The 21,641-nt window shown below is 31.8% G+C and overlaps 2 protein-coding genes across 4 annotated transcripts in view; one reads left to right on the plus strand and one right to left on the minus strand.

The window, feature by feature from the left end:
• LOC139499653 (double-strand-break repair protein rad21 homolog) overlaps positions 1-21,641 on the plus strand; it is a 127,973-nt gene that overhangs the window by 83,461 nt on the left and 22,871 nt on the right. The window lies entirely within an intron of this gene.
• Positions 542-21,631, minus strand: LOC139499650 (uncharacterized). Its single transcript, XM_071288399.1, has 12 exons — positions 21,455-21,631; positions 15,777-15,889; positions 15,045-15,173; positions 13,447-13,517; positions 12,269-12,370; positions 11,750-11,822; positions 11,134-11,230; positions 10,469-10,634; positions 9,402-9,526; positions 8,001-8,122; positions 7,411-7,527; positions 542-5,707 (listed from the first exon to the last, which is right to left on the minus strand). Exons 1-12 carry the CDS (start codon positions 21,501-21,503, stop codon positions 4,640-4,642), a joined length of 2,232 nt encoding a protein of 743 aa, XP_071144500.1. The 5' UTR covers positions 21,504-21,631; the 3' UTR covers positions 542-4,639.

The following is a 21,641-nucleotide window of genomic DNA, read 5'->3' on the forward strand; positions in this document are numbered from 1 at the left end:
CAATCATTCTACATATTCTAATTATGATAAGACACAATGTCGTCAGAGTCAATGGTGTAGAATTGTCTCAGTGGCAATCATTGTACATATTCTAATTATTATAAGACACAGTGTCGTCAGAGTCAATAGTGTAGAATTGTCTCAGTGGCAATCATTGTACATATTCTAATTATTATAAGACACAGTGTCGTCAGAGTCAATGGTGTAGAATTGTCTCAGTGGCAATCATTGTACATATTCTAATTATGATAAGACACAGTGTCGTAAGAGTCAATGGTGTAGAATTGTCTCAGTGGCAATCATTGTACATATTCTAATTATTATAAGACACAGTGTCGTCAGATTCAATAGTGTAGAATTGTCTCAGTGGCAATCATTGTACATATTCTAATTATTATAAGACACAGTGTCGTCAGAGTCAATGATTGAGAGTAGTCACATTGTAATCATTTGACATATTTTAGTTTTATAAGACAAGGAGTGTCCACAGAGTGAGTGTCGTACATAAATTTCTATATATTTTTTAAAGATTGAGTAAAACTTCATATAAAATCATTTATTTCATTATTGTATACATTATTGTTCTTCTTCTCAAAGTCTGATTAATGACTAGGGAAAAGATATGAAAGGCAAATAGTGGTAAACCGGTTAAAATCAAAACCTCTTTTACAGTCAAACACCAGTTTCATTAGTGTATAGTAAAACCAGTCTAAATCAAAATTATTTTTACAGTCAAACAGAAGTTTGATAAGTAAAAAATATGAAAAATTTACATACAGTAAAACCTGTCTTTTAAAAAGAAAGGAAATGAAAGGCATATTGAATTAAAACAAAAAGATATAAGCCTCTATTTCAAGACAATAATGTGATCACTCTGAAATTGTCACTTATAATTAAGTGCCAGTCTTTGTAAGAATCAGGCAATTTTTAAGGAAATCAAAACATGGCCGGAAAAAAACCCATCGACCTAACCATCCTATTTTGAAGTAACCCTCATCCTGAGTTAGAAATGCTAGATCTTTTGTTTCTGCGTGTCTGGGAACTCCCGAAATCTTCCTATGTATCTTAAATCATTTTTGGGAACTCCCGAAATCTCCCTATGTATCTTAAATCATTTTTTAAAGTTTTAAGTGAATTTAAAATTATCCATATAAAACATTGACTGTTCTTGGAAAGGGAGTAAGTAAAGAATAGTAATGAGGCCTTTCTGTAATAGGTCAATAGTAAAACACATCATATATTAAATAATAAGTACACATAACATGTTATATTTCGGACAAAATAAAATGATATCAATCATAATCAACAATTCTGCAATTTAGTATTATAGTATTTATCGCAATTCCCAATTTTATATATCCTTGATCAACAATGCCTAAATGGATATATCGTTAATCAACAAGTACAAAATATTGGTGTACACTTTTGAAAGTACTACCCAGAATGCATTAAATTCTGCAATGGTTTTATTATAAGATTTGAATCATTACTGAAAAAAATACATTAAAATTACATAATATAAACCATCAAGGCTAAAATTTGTGAAAGATATTCTTAAAAGTTAAATAAAAACATATACATATATGTAAACAATAAAATGCAAATAATATTGAAATGTTTCTACAGTACTAGCTATACTTTAATTGTTTTAGTCTACAAAAATACTTAACACAAAACAACATAATTTGTTCTTAACACAACATATCACAAAATCTTAACATAATACAAATTACAACAGTCTACTAGCAACATAAAGATAACAGCAGGATCATTGACTATATAATTGACCTTAAAGATGTACTTAGGTGAGGTTTTGGAATAAGTGTCAAATGTTCAGACTTCTTTGTGTTTTTCCATACGATATGAGGTAAAATATTTTGCCCCATAACACCTATTAATCTTTCAACATAAGACTTAATCATGTTAATAGCTCATAAAAGATCATTTGACAAAATTTTAGCAGGTTCTTAATTTTCTTTCTTTCGATTTTGAGACCCAAATAATACCAATGCAAATATAAGGTAAAAGTCCGAGTCAGCCTTTTCCCGCCATATTTCTATATCAAATATCTCAAAATGGAGCTCCATGACCTACCAATATTTTCAGCTTTTTTTTGTATCCTTAACTGATACTCTGAGCTTAAAGTATCAATTTTGAATTCCTGATTTATTTAATTTTACCTTAGAACACCTAACAACATCCTTAACATACAAATATTCAAACAATAAATGAGCTGCCATGGATAGAAATTAACTCATCATAAGTACCAGGATTAATCTACCTTATACAAATGAATATCAATACATTTGTAAACCTATTTTGGGTAGAAAAAATCTCTATGCAAAGTGTGTAACTGTTGAAAATTGAGTTTATATAAGAACCCTACTACACAGACTAGTATTAGTTTTTTATTTGAAGGTTCCGAAATCAATAAAATTCTTATCCATTAATATATATTTTTTACATGTAAAAAATATTTTTTTTAGTTTCTTGTGGTCAGGAAAACCAGACAAGATTAAAATAAAGGTTATGATAGGGTTATATGAAAATGGGGAGGGGGTTGAAATGCCAGATGTAAGATCTTTTTGTTATTCATTAAAGATGACATGGATAAATAAACTTTTAGACCACTTGAATATATCCCCATGGAAAACAATGTTAATAGATCAATATAACAGATTGGGAGCACTGCTGAAGGGATCATGAAACAATCCATATGGCTTAACAAGAGTTTGAAATTGTATTTTCAGATGAAATAAAAATAAATTACAAAAAAAAAAATATGTCTACATGCAATTGTATAAGGTTGATTTCTATCCAAGGCAGCTCAAATTATCAAGTTACATCTTTTTCTGGTTGAATGTTCAAGTATTACTGATCCCTTGTCACACTAAATTTTAGTCTATGTATTCACAATTACTGCTTGTTTGAAACAACTGAAAAAAAAACAAAGTAGGACCCAGGACCTCGGTTTAGAAAAATACCTATCTTTCCAGCCACTAAGCATTTTAGCAAAATTTATTTTGGGCATACTTTTGGCCGTTTTCAATAAATATATTGTCCCTACTTTCTTTTCAAATTTAAATACTACCATGCCTCTTAATGCCACAGTATTTGTCCTTTTGGTAGCACCAACATGTTAAAAAAAAGATGGAAAATAAGAAATATAGAGCACAAATACCAGATAACATTATCATCATCATGTATGATGGTCTTGATTGGAGTCATTCATTTCTCAATTCTTAAATTTTTATATCATTTTTCTGTATTCTTAAATTTTTGGCCCATTTTTTTAATTTTTTTATTTGAGCACCCCATTTTTCTCTATTCCCTATTTTTTGCTTTATTTTCTCTGTTCTTTCTTTTTTGTCAATTATTCTGCACATTTTACTGATAATTCTCTATTCTGTTATTCCCATTCAAACCCTCATATAAGAAATGTCATGGGGAAATAGTTTAAATACAAAATGTTATTGTATATGAAACCTATTCATTTTAATGAGTAATATATTTTTGCTACTTTCTATAAAAATTAACATGAATATTTCTTATCTTACATTAAAACAAAATGACTTAGGGGAGTGTTTTACCAAATGTCTTTTTAAGCATCAATGTGAAAGATTAAAAATAACACACACCATTATTAAAAAAAATCTTGTGAAATAAGTTAGTTTGTAAATGTAACAAACCATTATAATTTGATAATTCACAACAAATGTATTTCATCATTTCTATTTATAGCAATCATTTATACACTTTACAGTTTTAATATTAACCTTTATACAAAATATTTAAATTGGTCAACAAAATAAATGTTTCTTTTATACAATATATTTCAATTGGTCAACAAAATAAATAAATAACATTCTTATAAATATAAATTTCTTACAATTTAAATTTCAATGATAAAGCTTGAATTTTTATTCATTTTTTTTAAATTTTATTTGAGATGGGAGGGGAAGCAATGATATCAAAAACAAATAACAAAGTTGTAGATCTCTCATTGAAAATTCAACTATTAATAAATTGATAGTAAGTTCAGGACATACATCACTAGATTGTTTTGGTAAAATTCATCACTGAAGAGTTTCCAAAACCCCAAATCTATTGAAAATCGCAGTTAAAATAATAGCACTACTCTCTGTAAATTAAAATCTAATTAGTAAAATAATATACCTGTTAATACAATCTATGTAAATTTTATTTTGAAAAGTCTATGACCAGTAAACTATATGTGTAACACACATAAAAAAGTGTTTTGCTACAAATACCCAATGCATGCCTCTGTTATTTACTTCATGCAAACAGGTTCTGATATTCAGACATTCCATTCCCAGTTAGAGAAGGAAATACAAACTCCTAAGAAAACCTTACATTGTACAAATAACAAATCAGTTGACAAAAAAATATGCCCATCCTGTACATGTGTATTACAAATGTTACAAATGTATTGAAAATAGAATATGTCTGTCCTGTTTATTACAAATGTGTTGACAAAAGAATATGCCTATCATGTGTATAACAAATGTGTTGAAAATAGAATATGTCTGTCCTGTGTAATACACATGTGTTGAAAATAGAATATGTCTGTCCTGTGTAATACACATGTGTTGAAAATAGAATATGTCTGTCCTGTGTATTACAAATGTGTTGAAAATAGAATATGCCTATCCTGTGTATTACAATAGTCATCACATATAGTTTTATGGTCGCCATTTGAGCCTTCAGTAAGGTCATGGATATTTGAATTATCATCTATTACTACAAAACTATCATCCTGTCCACATATCGTGTCCTTGTATTTTCTATTTCCAATGAAGTCATCGTCTATAACAGGGTCGGTCTTACAACACGTGTTATTATTTTTTGGGGTTTGGTCAAATATATGAGAGTCTATTTCTCTCAGGGCATTTTGGTCAAACTCTGTCAAATGTTCTAAGGGAGATAACTCTGTCAAATGTTCTAAGGGAGATAACTCTGTCAAATGTTCAAATTCATTATCTATCATATTTGGTTTTTTGTACATGTCCTTTTTTAAGGAAGGAAATTCTTCTTCATGAAATAAAGGTAATTTTGTATTTTCAGATTTTGCCACGTCTTTTTTTACAAATTGTACAGCATCTGTTTTAGACAAATTTTGGATTGTTCCTGATTGAGAATTTTGACTTTCTGGTTCTGTCAGCAAAACAGATCTGGGAATTGTCCATGCATCTACTTTTGGAATGTTTTGTGTTTGTTCCTCAATAGAACTGCCAGGTATTTGAAGTAATTCTGAACTTGTTTTTGAAACTGAATTAGAACTGGTCTTAAGATTTGTACTATGCGCCAATTGGTTCTTAAGTGACTCGGAAGATATAACTGTGCTTTCACATTCAGAAACATCAGAGCCTTTACGACTTTCGGGAGACAGTTCCGAGTTATCGACATCAGAATGACCTCTGTCTGTAGAATCAGAATTACTACGTGCCAGTGTGTCTTCTGACTTGTCAGATAAGTTGTCATCATTTCCAGACAGTTTTACAAGCTCATCTAACACAAAGAACGAGTCTTCTGGGTTATCGTTACTCTCAGTATTGCTGACCTGTCGAGACATTTCACACATGGCTGATTCAGTGGCTGATATCCCCGTCTCACTTGCACTATGTTCCTCAATACTTGGAGTGACCATACGCTGTGTAGGGATTGGTCCACCTTCTTCATAGAAGGTCTAAAAAATATCAATAAAAAAATTTAAAAAAACCACAAGGCATATCATTTAATAATTTATGTATTTATTGTTTCCTGAATAATTGATTGATTGGTGGTATCTAAGCTAAACTTAGCCCTCTTGGCTAAACTATGGAGGCCAGTTTTTATTTAGGGTCCTGAGGAAGCCAGAATACCAACTTATCATTAAGAAAAAACTGGCAATCCCAGTAAAACAAGATCATGGTCAAAGAAACAGCAAAGTAAGGTTCTACTCAGCCACCTCCAGTAATACCCGAAACATAGATTGATTGATTTATTTGTGATTAACGCCACTTTCAAGACTATTGTGCTGTTTCATTTTTATTGGTGGTGGAAGCTGAAGTCCCCAAAGAGACCCAGCAATCTTCAGAAGAAAAACTGACGATCCCAGTCAATTAAGATTGAAGTTTAGTGCACCTGCCCCTTTCTTGATTCGAACTCACAACCTCAGTGATGACTGGCTGGTGATACAGTACTTTGATAACTAACAACTCGGTTAACAAGGCTCCCACAAAATACTTTTCTATGGAAAAAGAAAGAAAATTACTTGGAGCTTATCAATAAAAATGCTAGTTGGTAGCTTTTCATCATTTGGTTTCTGGTGGATTATTGTTTTATTGGCAATCATACTATATCTTATATTTTTATTTTTTGAGGACCCAGAAGGGGGAAAGGGGTGACAAAGGGGGACTTATGTCATGTTGTCTTGCTTCAATTATTATTATAATTATTACAGACCTGGTTTTTTTTTTACTAAGGAGGACTATGTCTTGTAGGATTATGATTATTACAGTCCTGGTGTTTTTTTCACTAAGGATGACTTATGTCTTGCTCCGATTATGATTATTACAGTCCTGGTTTTTTTTTACTAAGGAGGACTATGTCTTATAGGATTATGATTATTACAGTCCTGGTGTTTTTTTCACTAAGGAGGACTTATGTCTTGCTCCGATTATGATTATTACAGTCCTGGTGTTTTTTTCACTAAGGAGAACTTATGTCTTGCTCCGATTATGATTATTACAGTCCTGGTGTTTTTTTCACTAAGGAGGACTTATGTCTTGCTCCGATTATGATTATTACAGTCCTGGTGTTTTTTTAACTAAGGAGGACTTATGTCTTGCTCCGATTATGATTATTACAGTCCTGGTGTTTTTTTCACTAAGGAGGACTTATGTCTTGCTCCGATTATGATTATTACAGTCCTGGTTTTTTTCACTAAGGAGGACTTATGTCTTGCTCCGATTATGATTATTACAGTCCTGGTGTTTTTTTCACTAAGGAGGACTTATGTCTTGCTCTGATTATGATTATTACAGTCCTGGTGTTTTTTTCACTAAGGAGGACTTATGTCTTGCTCCTATTATGATTATTACAGTCCTGGTGTTTTTTTCACTAAGGAGGACTTATGTCTTGCTCCGATTATGATTATTACAGTCCTGGTGTTTTTTTCACTAAGGAGGACTTATGTCTTGCTCCGATTACGATTATTAGTCCTGGTGTTTTTTTCACTGAGGAGGACTTATGTCTTGTAGGATTATGATTATTACAGTCCTGGTGTTTTTTTCACTAAGGAGGACTATGTCTTGTAGGATTATGATTATTACAGTCCTGGTGTTTTTTTCACTAAGGAGGACTTATGTCTTGCTCTGATTATGATTATTAGTTTTAACCCTTTCTTACCTTTCTAGCTTGGACTTGTTCTAAGGAAACAATTATTTCTGGAATGGTTGAAGGTGCATTTAACATCAAGGAGGCAAACTGGGAGAAAATCTGTGGTGCATGTGTTATTGGCTTTGTCTGAAAACCAAATATAATGTTTAATCACATACAATCTATTAGTGCTTGTCATTTAAAATAACTACTTACTGTGTATTGCAATTAACCTTTCCTATTAACTTAATATGGAATATACACTGTCTCCATGTGGTTGCTTTTAACCAATCATATTCCTAGAAATGTATAGGAGGTAAGATAAACCAGTATATCCATCCTTTAAAAGGGGGATTGAAATAGCAAATGAACCCGTATAAGAATAAAAGGAGATGTAGGATATGCTTCAAATAATCTAAAACAATGATATTTCTAATTGACCTTCATTAAAAAATAGCCAATCAAAATGTCTGTTGCGCCGTCTATCAGTTTTAATCTGTATTTTGTTCTCAATTTTACATTTCTTTACATTTTACATACAGGTATATATTGTATGTCATACACTAGGCAGTTTTAAATATGACATTATTACAGTTAAGATTTATTTAAATCATACTTACAACACTAAATTTCTTGCCCTTTTTACTTGGTCGTCTTTTGGTTGGACGTACACTGGAATAATCAGTATCTTCTGTCTTTTTTAGTAATATGTACTTGCCATCATCTAATTCATCAACTACTCCTAAAAAAACAAATTTCTTACTTACAATGTATCTTATTAACAAATTCTAGCTCGAGTTTATACCTTTGATGGACACAAATTTTCATGAGATTTGTATATTGCAGTTTTCACACAAGAAAATTGCTTTTGAAACAAGAGGCTCTCAAGAGCCTGAATCGCTCACCTGGTAAACAATGCTTTCGGCCATGTTTTTTGATGAAATAGAAAATAAAACACAAACTTTATTTTATACACCCTACTGATCATTCAAATGAAGTTTGGTTGAATTTGGTTGAGTAGTTTTAGAGGAGAAGATTTTTTAAAGTTAGCAAATATGATGAACAAATTGTGAAAAATTGTCATTAAAGGACAATAACCCCTTAAGGGGTCAATTGACAATTTTGGTCATATTAACTTATTTGTAGATCTTACTTTGCTGATCATTTTTGCTGTTTACAGTTTATCTTTATCTATAATGATATTCAAGATAATGACCAAAAACTGCAAAATTTCCTTAAAATTACCAATTAAGTGGCAGCAACCCAACAATGGTTTGTTTGATTCATCTGAAAATTTCTGGGCTGATAGATCTTGACCTAATGAACATTTTTACCCCATGTCAGATTTGCTCTAAATGCTTCCGTTTTTGAGATATAAGCCAAAAACTGCATTTGACCCCTATGTTCTATTTTAAGTAACGGCGGCCATGTTTTTTGACGGATCAAAAATCGAAGCACACACTTTGTGCAGGATAATCTAAGGAACAATCATTTTAAGTTTCATTCAAATCCATTCAGTAGTTTCAGAGGAGAAGATGTTTGAAAAATTGTTAACGACGACGACGACGTCGACGACGACGGACGCCAAGCGATGAGAAAAGCTCACATGGCCTTTTAGGCCAGGTGAGCTAAAAATTGATGTTCGCTAGATACTCTAGAGTCTTCTTACATTTCATTTGTTTTTCAACTAATTTTTTATGTAAATTTCTAATTTAATACTTAATATCAATTTTGACCAAATTACCATCTTAAAATTTGTCCTAATTATCCCTTTTCTACTATGACCCAAATCTCTTAGCTTTTTTTTCTATCTTATTATTGTTACAGTACTGCAATTTGACCCAATTGACAATTTTAACTTTTCTATTGTACCTGTCCTTTGATCCAAATCTCTTACCTGTATTTTGACCTTTTCATGGTACATTTTCTTTGAACCAATATTCCTATCTGTATTTTGACCTTTATATTGTACCTGTTCTTGACCCAATTCTCCTTTCTGTGTTTTGACCTATTTATATTACCTGTATTTTTAGATGGTTCCTCCACTTCATCCTCTGCTACCTGGAACTTCTGCAGGTAATTAATCAATGTATTACATAGTTTGATTTCATCTTCATATGGCTCTTTCTGTAACCCGTACTCTTCACTACAATAAAAAAAAATAGTCATTTTTATACAAATAAGGCCGTTAGTTTTCTCGTTTGAATTATTTTACGTTGTCATATTGGACCTTTTATAGCTGACTATGTGGTATGGGCTTTGCTCATTGTTGAAGGCTGTATGGTGACCTATATTTGTTAATGTCTGTGTCATTTTTGGCTCTTGTGGACAGTTGTCTCATTGGCTATCATACTACATCTTCTTTTTTTTATATTTGGGCATTTTGAGAAAAGTGTGACTTAAAATGTTTAATTCTTTCAACATATTGACAAATCATCAGAAAACAGGAATAGGTGCCAGACAGATCTGAAAATCTCACAACTGTTAAATGTGAATTTCTTCTGTTCAATGATAGTTGACTGAATTGTGAATGTAATAAAGACCCCATTGAAACAGTGTTCAAAGGTATAATAAAAGAGATTTAATCTTTCACTTTAATACTGACCAATTACATTCTATACAACCATTAATAAATCTCTGTCCATTTATAGTACATCTAAAATGGCTAATATTGACTTTGAAAACTTTCATAATTTTGGTGGAGGAAGCTGAAGTGTAATGGGAGAACCAACGTCCTTCTAGAAGAAAACTATCAAGCCTAGTCAATTCAGATTAGTATGGACATCTTTGGCTTTCAAATATTCGACTATGAGCATTCCTGATGAAGGTAAACCCAGAAAAGCGCATCAGATGCATAAAACTTATAATGTACTGTTTCAATTTTGTCCAAATTTACTATAGATATTCAACCTTACGCAATATTGAAACCTGATAAGATATTGTGAATGTAATAAAACCCAAATTGAAACACTGTTCAAAGGTATAATAAAAGAGTTTTTATTTTTCACTTTACTAGTGACAAATTACATTCTATACAGCCGGTAATAAATCTCATAAGATAATAATTAAACCCTGATAAGATATTTACATATCATTCTGGAAAGCCTCCATATGAGATTTGCTTTCTTCTTTCCGTTTAAAACTGTCACGTTTCTTTTGTTTCTTCATTTCGTCTTTGACCTCATTATATTCTTTTTCATGCTGCTTGAATTCATGGATCATGTGACGTTTTCTTGTGTACAATTTGTCAATCTCTGTGAATAAAAATAATCAAAACACTGTAAGCTCTATAGGCACTCAAACTCTGTGAATAAAATAAAGACTTTATCAACTTTTTTCTAGTTTCAATTCTTTTAAAATTACAGTTAAATCTAGGTAAAAGATCGTTCTGTCAGATAGAATAATAATATATGTTATAGCAGGTGCTGATGTCATGATGGATACTCACAAAACTTTTTTTTAATTGCTTCATAATGTACTATACAAAAGTAAATATAACAGACTAAATCAGTCAAGTTCCATTTATAAAGGGACATAACTCTAGAACAGTTAGATTTTCAAATGTTCATGGACCTTGGAAGATTTGGACATCATGCAATTTTTACTCCAAAAAAATGACAATATCAAATGCTATCAAATATTCAAAGTGAAAATTATCTACCACATTTGACTTGGTATAGGTATTTTCCAAGGAAAAGTGTGTGTTAAACCTGGTTTCATATGTAGCTAAAACTCCTACATGTATGACCATACCTTTCTTCAATACATATAACTTGCTCTTTTTTTCTTCTAATGATTTCTTTGTTTCATCTTCTTTGTTCCTCAATTGGTTCACATTCTTTTGATATCTCTATAAATATATATATATATACAATTAATACTCTAGACGTCCTTTGATATCTCTATAAAAATATATACAATAAATAATCTAGACCGCCTTTGATATCTATATTAATATATAGACAATTAATACTATAGATATTTATAAATTATCGTAGATCATCTCAACAAGAGTAATTTTATGACTTGAGCTAGTACTGTGAAAGTTTGAGATAACCAATGATAATCAGTTTACAGCTATTTTACCTATATGAATGACATTGTTAATTTCATTGACAACAGCATGTGCCCCCTTAGTATCTAGCAATGTGTTCATATAGCTCTACTGTGCTAAAAAAAGGAAATTATCAGTCAGTAAGATTAAGAGAAAAATTCGTCAAATAGCAATAAAGAATGTTATGATCAATGTACTATATTTTGTGGTTCTCAAAAGTAATGATAAACCTTTGAAGATTTAAGTAAGTCAGTAAGTTAGGGTTCATGCAATCTTTACTCAAATGCACACGAATTAATATACATGGAAACTCACATCTCTTTCTTCTCTCATTCTCCGCTGTCTTTCTCTGATTTCATCCACTTCTTTCTTTGCTGCTAAAAACTGACTGAAATAGATATCACAGTTTATTAAATTAGGCAAATCTAAAATTGCGAGGACACAAACATAAAATGAACTTAGTTCTTTGTTACTTTACACATTGTTATATGTCTTCAAAATTTCAACTAAAAAATAACTTGAAATCAAAAGATTTAAAAAAAATATTTGACCATCACTGGGAAATGCTTGCACTAAGTATGACTGATTGATTGTTGCTTGTTTATAATGTCAAGTGCCCAATATTTGAATCATACTGTGGATTCATTTATTTTCGTGGGTACAAATTTTACATGGATTGAGGAAAAGTTGTATATACCTGGATATCTGATTTTGTGGTTTGCCAAAGTCTGCATACAATCCTATTAGTAATTGGCACCTTGTTGAACATTTAAATTTGTGGTTTAACTTAACCCATGAAATCTATGAAAATTGCTTTGATCATTTGATACATACCTGAGGTCTTTCTTTGATCTTTTGAGACTGTCTATTTCTGCTACGATCTTCTTCTCCTCTGTCAGTTTGAAGTTCTGAATCTTTAACTGCCATTCTAATCGTCTGAAATGTAAAAATAAAAAAAAGTCATCACAAATACAAATCAAGGCAACATCATACAATGCCAAAAACCTCTAAAGAGATCATGTACATGCTCTAATACCTCCGCAATATAAAAGGGAAGATATTAATATTTGTATTAAGTGTAATTATTTTTTCTTTGACATAATGACCTCAAAAAACCAATAGAGAATTATATCATTATATATGACCATGAAAACCACATATCATAGTGATTAAGCATCATGAGCTACTTTGCTACATATACACAAATTGTAACTGTAACCCTGGCTTTTTCAATTCAGTTTTGTTTATTGTTGAAAGCTGTGTCACGACCTTCTACATGTTCTATGTCACTTGGTCTCTGTAGGAAAGTTGTCTTAGTGGCAACCAGACCACATCTTTTAATTTTTATATTGACATATCAATTTTGTATATAATATTTTCGCAAATGTTTATAAGAGTCAGGCATGAATTCACCATTTGGAAATAGTTTCATTGCATTTTATTTTATATAATTCATATTTTTGAGGAGATTAATTCCTTTAAAAATAGTTGTTAATCAATGATTACATTACTGATATAAACATCAGCAATAAATTTCATGAAACCCAAACAGACGGTTACCCAGTATTTTGATGTCCCCACTTCACCCCGCCTTGTAGCACAAAGGTCAAAAAACATAAACATTTATATGTATAACAGGGAAAAACCCAGCAATACTTAAAAATATTCTAGTATGCCCAAATCCTACACAAAAGAGAGACAGTGGGTAGCAAGGCAGGCATTATTTTTTTTTCAAAGGGAGACAATAACGACTTTAGAGAAGGCAGCTATTTTCTGAAAATGTAGAGTAAGGGCAAACAAACAAATTCTTTTTTATAGCCTTAAAGGTCAAAGGGAACAACTGAATCTTGAATTCATTTTAAGCTTATGATACAGTGCAGATTTTAAGGTGGGTGGGGATGATAAGAGATGCACTTTTGTTTCTTGTTGGTTTGCTGTCTAATGCTTGGGGAATTAGAAACCACATTTGTCATGATAATGGTTTACAATGATGTCTATTAATGTCTAATCACCTTATTGCATCATCTATTTTCACGTCACTTCTGTAATGTAGTCTGGACTGTAACTGGTCTTGTATACCTTTCTATAAATAGAATCAAAATACTGGAGTACTGTTAACATAACAAAAACATTTAATCAATTAATACAATAAATTCATTTAATTCATAAACAATGGATTTTATTATGTTAAATAACATTAATTGAAACATTTTTCTCACTCTAGTTGTCCATTTGACCACTTATTGTCATGTTGCTTTATTTGTCAGGATAGCTAAATGATATCTAAGTACAGAAAGGTAGTCAGCTTTAGTGCTTTGTAAATGATATCTAAATACAGAAAGGTAGTCAGCTTTAGTGCTTTGTAAATGATATCTAAGTATAGAAAGGTAGTCAGCTTTAGTGCTTTGTTATTGATATCCAAGTACAGAAAGGTAGTCAGCTTAAGTGCTTTGTAAATGATATCTAAGTACAGAAAGGTAGTCAGCTTTAGTGCTTTGTTATTGATATCCAAGTACAGAAAGGTAGTCAGCTTAAGTGCTTTGTAAATGATATCTAAGAACAGAAAGGTAGTCAGCTTTAGTGCTTTGTAAAAGATATCTAAGTACAGAAAGCTAGTCAGCTATAGTGCTTTGTTATTGATATCTAAGTACAGAAAGGTAGTCAGCTTTAGTGCTTTGTTATTGATATCCAAGTACAGAAAGGTAGTCAGCTTTAGTGCTTTGTTATTGATATCTAAGTACAGAAAGGTAGTCAGCTTTAGTGCTTTGTTATTGATATCCAAGTACAGAAAGGTAGTCAGCTTTAGTGCTTTGTAAATGATATCTAAGTACAGAAAGGTAGTCAGCTTTAGTGCTTTGTAAAAGATATCTAAGTACAGAAAGCTAGTCAGCTTTAGTGCGTTGTAAATGATATCTAAGTACAGAAAGGTAGTCAGCTTTAGTGCTTTGTAAATGATATCTAAGTACAGAAAGCTAGTCAGCTTTAGTGCTTTGTAAAAGATATCTAAGTACAGAAAGGTAGTCAGCTTTAGTGCTTTGTAAATGATATCTATGTACAGAAAGCTAGTCAGCTTTAGTGCTTTGTAAATGATATCTAAGTACAGAAAGGTAGTCAGCTTTAGTGCTATGAAAATGATATCTAAGTACAGAAAGCTAGTCAGCTTTAGTGCTTTGTAAATGATATCTAAGTACAGAAAGGTAGTCAGCGTTAGTGCTTTGTAAAAGATATCTAAGTACAGAAAGCTAGTCAGCTTTAGTGCTTTGTAAATGATATCTAAGTACAGAAAGCTAGTCAGCTTTAGTGCTTTGTAAATGATATCTAAGTACAGAAAGGTAGTCAGCTTTAGTGCTTTGTAAATGATATCTAAGTACAGAAAGCTAGTCAGCTTTAGTGCTTTGCAAATGATATCTAAGTACAGAAAGGTAGTCAGCTTTAGTGCTTTGTAAAAGATATTTAAGTACAGAAAGGTAGTCAGCTAACAGCTTTAGTGCTATGTAAATGATATCTAAGTCATGTAAGTATAACAATACTAGGCCTATACTGGGCATAATTGATCATTCGCAAACCAAAAATTAAAATCACTTTGTCTAAATCTGTAAAATATTCTCACCTTCTTTGTGATCTGTTGAGAGAATGCCTTGAGATCTGTATCAATTTTCTTCAGTTTCTCAATCACAGCCAGTTTTTCTGCTCTGGTAGCCTTCAAGAAATTCTGGAAGTTTTCTGCAGTAAGAGATCTCTGTGAACTTTGATAAAGAACATTATAAAATAATTTTAAAAAAATACATTGTTATGTTAATTTTCTCTCAAGAAGAGTAGGAAATTAATTAACCAGGTGTGTAACTTTCTGTCAAGTAGAGTATGCTATTGAATAATCAGATGTGTTACTTTCTGTCAGGAAGAGTATGGTATTAAAAAATCAGACTTTCTGTCAAGGGAGTATGGTATTAAATAATCAGACTTTCTGTCAAGGGAGTATGGTATTAAATAATCAGACTTTCTGTCAAGGGAGTATGGTATTAAATAATCAGACTTTCTGTCAAGGGAGTATGGTATTAAATAATCAGACTTTCTGTCAAGGGAGTATGTTATTGAATAATAATGTAATAATGTACTGTAAATCAAATTAATTTTACAAATACTCTATTTCCTGTTATACCCTAAATAGAAGACTTCACACTAGTCAGTTTTGCTATTTTCTGATTAACTTGATATACATTGTAGTCTAATAGGGAAAGATCCAAGTTTAACATATTTGCGACGATTTTTATTCAAGTTTTTTCTTCTTCTTGCGAAAGTTTACAGTAATTAATCATGTTAATAGTCTGTGATCAAAGGATACAAGTAGTGTTTCTTTCTCTTTAATGATGTTCTGTATACCCTCCACCTCATCTTCATGTTTTTTCTTATTGGGCGGTTTTACTCTCTTTAGATCTAACGATGAGTTAGAACTTCCTGTAAAGATAAAATAATGTAGAACGAGTCATATTTTAACTCTAGAGGTCCATTGCCAACAATAATCATAACAACAATGCGGAGAGAGTCATAATCTGGGGTCAGAAGTTCCCAAACTCTAAATAAAGACAAATGATTTGCAGCTTACCATAATGATGATGATAACAATGTTGAGAAAACCATATTCTAACTTGGAAACTCTTATGGTCTAGAAATCAAAACAAGAACAAACTTACAAAGATTAACTGTTTAACAGCTAACTATAACCAAAATAAACATAACAGCTGCCTGTTCCTTAACATTTGGTCAATGGGATCTTTTTATGTATCATTAACCATATTTCCAACCCTTAATCAGATATTACAGGTTAATGTATGGCCTTCAACCAGTGATCGGGAAGGACTTGCGCCCTGCGCCTGTAGCGCATATCGGCCAGAAATGGTGCATAGAGTGGCAAATGTAAGGGCCAACGTAGCGTACAATATTTTTAAATTCGTTTCGAAATGGTTAGATATCGTCAAATAGATTTCAGATTGAGTTCCGTGCGCCATGTGTATGTACACAACTGTGTAATGTTCCTTCAATGCTAGGAGCACCTCATATATTTTTGGGACGTCTAGGATGTTTACCTATAGTAATTATAGAACCATGCGGTATATTTGATTACCCAAAAAACGTAATTGACCATCATTCATGATATAATTTTTTATAAACAACTTTAAATTTGTGAAATGTGGCTAGTACAGACGAGATTTATCTCTAATTATAATCTTTTAATTTAGTTTAGCTTGCTATAATTTTGATTGAAAACCCCAAAGCCTTTTTATGAATATAGTTTTTGTTTCCATAAATGGCTCTAATAACCGTCCTTGTCATTTTTTGGTCTTTGGCTTGTTTTGACATTTTGTAAACATGACTTAAGCGCATTGTTGTATTGTTTTGTCAATTATTGATACTCTCTACTGTTATTCTTGTCATCGCGATGAAGTTATAATAATATAAGAAGTGCAGGGGAAATGCCAGAGAGGTCCTCTAATACGGAACGTCTGGAATAAGTATGGTATCGACGAAGACCCAAATTTATTGTAAAAAAAACATGAATATGAACAAGGCAAAAGTACCAGTTTAAACATTGTAAATACAGGTTATTTTACATATTTTTCCGATTTGGAAGAAGTTATTGTATCAGAGCTCCAGATAAGAATTCACAAATTGGGTTTTTTACCCACCATTTTCTTATATAATTGGGTGATAAAGTTTTTTAATTGCATTATCAATTCCAATTCACCCCTCATGTTAATATCAAATTGGGTTTTTCACCACCAAGCTCCTGAATGTATTGGGTTTTTTCATCAACACAATATTGAATATTTAGGCAATATCAACCCCAGATTTTTTTCCATCTTAAATATGTTTCTTTCTTTGTTTAGCTGTTTTATTTGGTTTAGGGTTAGGGTTATTTGCTAGCTATTTTATTTGGTTTATTCATTGAGGAGCAATTGTAGGTTTAATTTGTGTCCCGTTCCAAACCTTCTACCAGTTTTGTATTTTCTCACAAAAACGGATATGTGTATTAACAGGCACTCGTCTTACACCTTTATATAATAAATTCTGAGACCAGTGCCTGTGTGTGTATAATTCATTAATTAACCGTAAAATGAAAAAAAAAAATACTACATAAACTCTAATTCATGTAATTATATCATTGTATATTGAATGATTTTGGTTTATTCCATTTATATAAATCTGGGTTTAGTTGTCTTTTATTAGAACTTTTGGTTTCTCATGCTTTATCATGTCATAATTGATTTGGCCTTTCACTTTTTCCAACTGATTTCGTTTTTGACGAAACCCCGTGTTTATTAGCAATGTTATCGTTAGAAGGTACGCACACACGCCCGTGCTTTCGATGGACGCTTCCTAAAACACTGGCTGAGTCTTGTTATCATAACTTTCCCTCAGCTTTTCAGAAGAAGCAGAAAACATGCTTCTGTTTAATATTTTTACCGGACATTCACTTTCGTTTTAATTCAATGTATGTTATGATAAATCTCGAGCAATGCAAAAAAAATATGACTAAATGACACACGCTAATTGGATAAACGCAGAGAAGACCGAAATGTTTTCAAAAACACGTGTACTGATTGAGCAACGGAAACTCCAACAGGAACCCATTTCAGCTACTTGATGCAGGGATCTATTTTTTGAACAAAAGGAAATTTCCAATTATTAATATTATAAACATAGATTTACGCGACGACTGTAAATAGATAAGGGTAAATAACGCAAACAGTAGCCAATTAAAGGGTTGAGAACTCATGGTTTGGGCATATAATTGGGTTTTCCTTTCAAATAATTGGGTTCTTGAACCCTGCAATGGGCAATTGCATTGGGTTTTTTATTATTTTTATTGCGTGATCACGCAAATACGCAGCTTATCTGGAGCTCTGTTGTATATTCATAGAATTTGAAATTATATTCATTAAATTTAAAATCATAAAGGTAAGTACCACCACCTCTTTGCAGAAATATACACTTCAAGTTTCATTTTTTTTTTTTACTGTAGTCAATTCAAATGGCCCACTCATTTGACAACATGACCCATTATTTTTTTAAATGGCCCATTGAATTTATTTTTTGGGGGCCCTGGGCCCATAGAGAAAAAATCCTTCCAGATCACCATGATCACTGCTTCAACGTTTGCATTTATTCTTGTGGTGTTTCAGAATTCATGGAAAAATTGTCAGTCCTGACTGCCAAAACGAAGCTTGGACCAGTATTTTGATAGCTAGCAGCAGTCCCTATATCTAATGCAAAATCGGCTGTTGCAGTGTCTACTGTTCATTCATTTATTTTCGTGGGTATCAATTTTCATGGCTTGAGAATTATTTTTTTTAGGACATTTGATTTCATGGTTTTGCCAATACATGTATCTGCAAACAATGCTTTAAAGAAAATTTGAATTGGTGGTTCATTTGTTCAAAGGGAAACCCAGGAAAATTGGTATCCTGCATATTTAGATTGACAATATTTCATAGGTCTAGTAGATTGATAGTAATTTAATTTGTTCTTGTTGATGGGAGGTACATGTAGCTTGATGCAAAAGTAAGAATATGTACAGTGGTCTCGCTAGCCCAAAATAGAAGGGCGCCGCGCCCTGGGTGCCTTCATCCGCGCCCTTCTGCCCTGACGTCTTTTTCCAAAATTATCTTGTGCCATTTTGTTAAAATTTTGTTTCATCGATTTCTGATCTCCAAGTTAATTACATATATGACACCTGTGTGATTGCCCCCAGGTTAATCATGTCATTACAATCAATTACAATGATAAAGACTTCAAAGGTGTTAATAACTAGGTAATTTAAGTGCCAGTCTGCCTAAGAATCAGGCAGTGGTGAAAACATGACCAAAAAAAACCCACCCAATTTGACATTGATTTCAGTTCATAATATGTAGTTATGCACAAAAATAACTTTCATTTCCATTTTCTGTTCTGGTGATAGAAGATACAATTTGGTTAAAATGCACTAGAAATTGACAAATAAGGGGAGGTAACTCTGTAATTTGCTATCATTCCAACCAATTTTCTAACCAAGTTATTTGATATTACCAGACACACACAAATGAAAGACTAATACTTTTTAACTCAGGATGATGGTTAGTATTAAATAGCATGATTAGCTCGGTGGGTTTTTTCTAATCATGTTTTATTTTTTACCTAAATTGCCTGATTCTGACAAAGACTGGCACTTAATTAGGACAATGCATCTTTTTGTCATACTTTTGATGAAGTGTCAGGGAGTGTGTGTGTGTTTAGCTTGGGTCGGCATTTTCGATCTCCAAGTCACAATGGAAGAGCGTATATAAATGAAGACTTTCATGACTTTAGAATTGAATTTAAGTCATCAAAATAAAACTATGCCTTTACAGAAATGCCTTCCATCTCAACTTGTTAGCGACAAGCACAGTTTTTAATTAACCCAAACGTGGTGGAAATTGTTTTGGAGTTACTTCCCCTGTTTTAGCTTATTACAAATTTGTGATCTAAAAATATTATCTAGTATAAAAAAAAAGGAATAAATTACCAATTGAATATATAATAACATAATAATGTTACCTTAATGATATTAACTGTCTTTGAACATATTAAAAAATATATATTGCAATTTCTACAAGTTTGATAATTATACTTTTAGCAATCCATGTTCTAAACATTGTTAAATTAGTAATGCTCTCAGTTTCAGGTCATATATGATGTATTTTAAAAAAGCTATAATTCGTGCATAGATAAAAAAAAAAAAAAAAACACATATTCTTTGATAATGGGTAGAGTGAAGTTAAACTGTAAAAACATAATATGTTGATGACGATGTACTATATCATTCATAACTACACAAACAATGAAATAAAGACTATAGTTGAAAAGCATCTTTATTTAAAAAAAAAACAACATATACAGTAAAAAAAAAAGAGATTCGCTCTCGTGATACACACAGAAACGTAGACAAAAAAATTAGCAGTGCCTTTTCTTATCATAAAAAGTGCCCTGCCCTCCACTGGCACCCTGCCCCTTTTGATTTCTAGCTAGAGCACTGATGTATATGATTGATTTATAATAGTATAATAATCATGATAATACATTGGTGGCCTTCAGCTGTTGTCTGCTCTATGGTCGGGTTGTTATTGCTTTGACACATACCCCATTTCCTTTCTCAATTTTATTGTTTATAAAATATTTTAAGTTATAAATCTACAAATTTCCTTCCCCGCTCAAGATTGTGTATTGTAAGTAAGAATTATTTGATGCCGCATAACATGGGGTGATGCAATACTTTTCAAGAATAAAATTTCCACGATTCCAGATTGTTATTTCTGAATTTTCATGCAAGAAGTTTTGATAGGGATGTTATACTTTGATTGAGGATTATTCTTTAAAAGACAATATTTTACAATGAATTGATAGAAGTTCACAGACACTATATTTCATTAAAAAATAGTCCTAGACAGTATTTTGCAAAATGTCATACATAATTCTCTATATATACAGGTAAGCAGACCTGTCATGATGGAAATATTGTAAATGGATTTACATTAACTTAGTGCTTATATTACAGACGCACACCCTGCATTTAGATGCATAATAAATGCAGTTCTAGTTTTTGACCTTTTCAAATATCTTTTTATCATTTAGAATATAAACTAGTCATCATAATATAAAAAAATAACATCAAAAGTAACAGTGATACTGTTAAAATCAAAACAAAATTTGATGTACATGAAATCTGCAGGACCTTGAAGTGTTGTTTACATATTATGAAATAATTTGTTGTTCTTCTTGCATATAAGAGTTTGGATGCATTGTTATTGCATCTTCGTAGACAACATAAAGTCCATGAAAACTTAGTTTTAGTTCAAAAACATATCTAATGGGAGGTGAATCCAAAGCATGCATAGAAAATACGCATCATGTTTATTTTGGGAACACCCATGTCGTGGCCATGCCTTTCAAAATCCATGACTTTGCTTTTTTTGTTCTGGAATGTACCTGCAAAAGTTGCTTCCTTACCTAAAATTTCTTTATCAGCATCGTCCTTTGACTCTGCCGAGTCATCCATAGTTCTTGCATTTGTCTAGAAGAGACAGTTTGGTTACCCTGCCAACAGGTGCCTTTTACATTTTTGTAAATGTAAATACACGTCAACTTAGGACACCATTTTTCTGTTTGTGTCACATGATCACATTTGATCAATAAA

The sequence above is a fragment of the Mytilus edulis genome, chromosome 12 (genome assembly GCF_963676685.1).
Source record: "Mytilus edulis chromosome 12, xbMytEdul2.2, whole genome shotgun sequence".
NCBI lineage: Eukaryota > Metazoa > Mollusca > Bivalvia > Mytilida > Mytilidae > Mytilus > Mytilus edulis.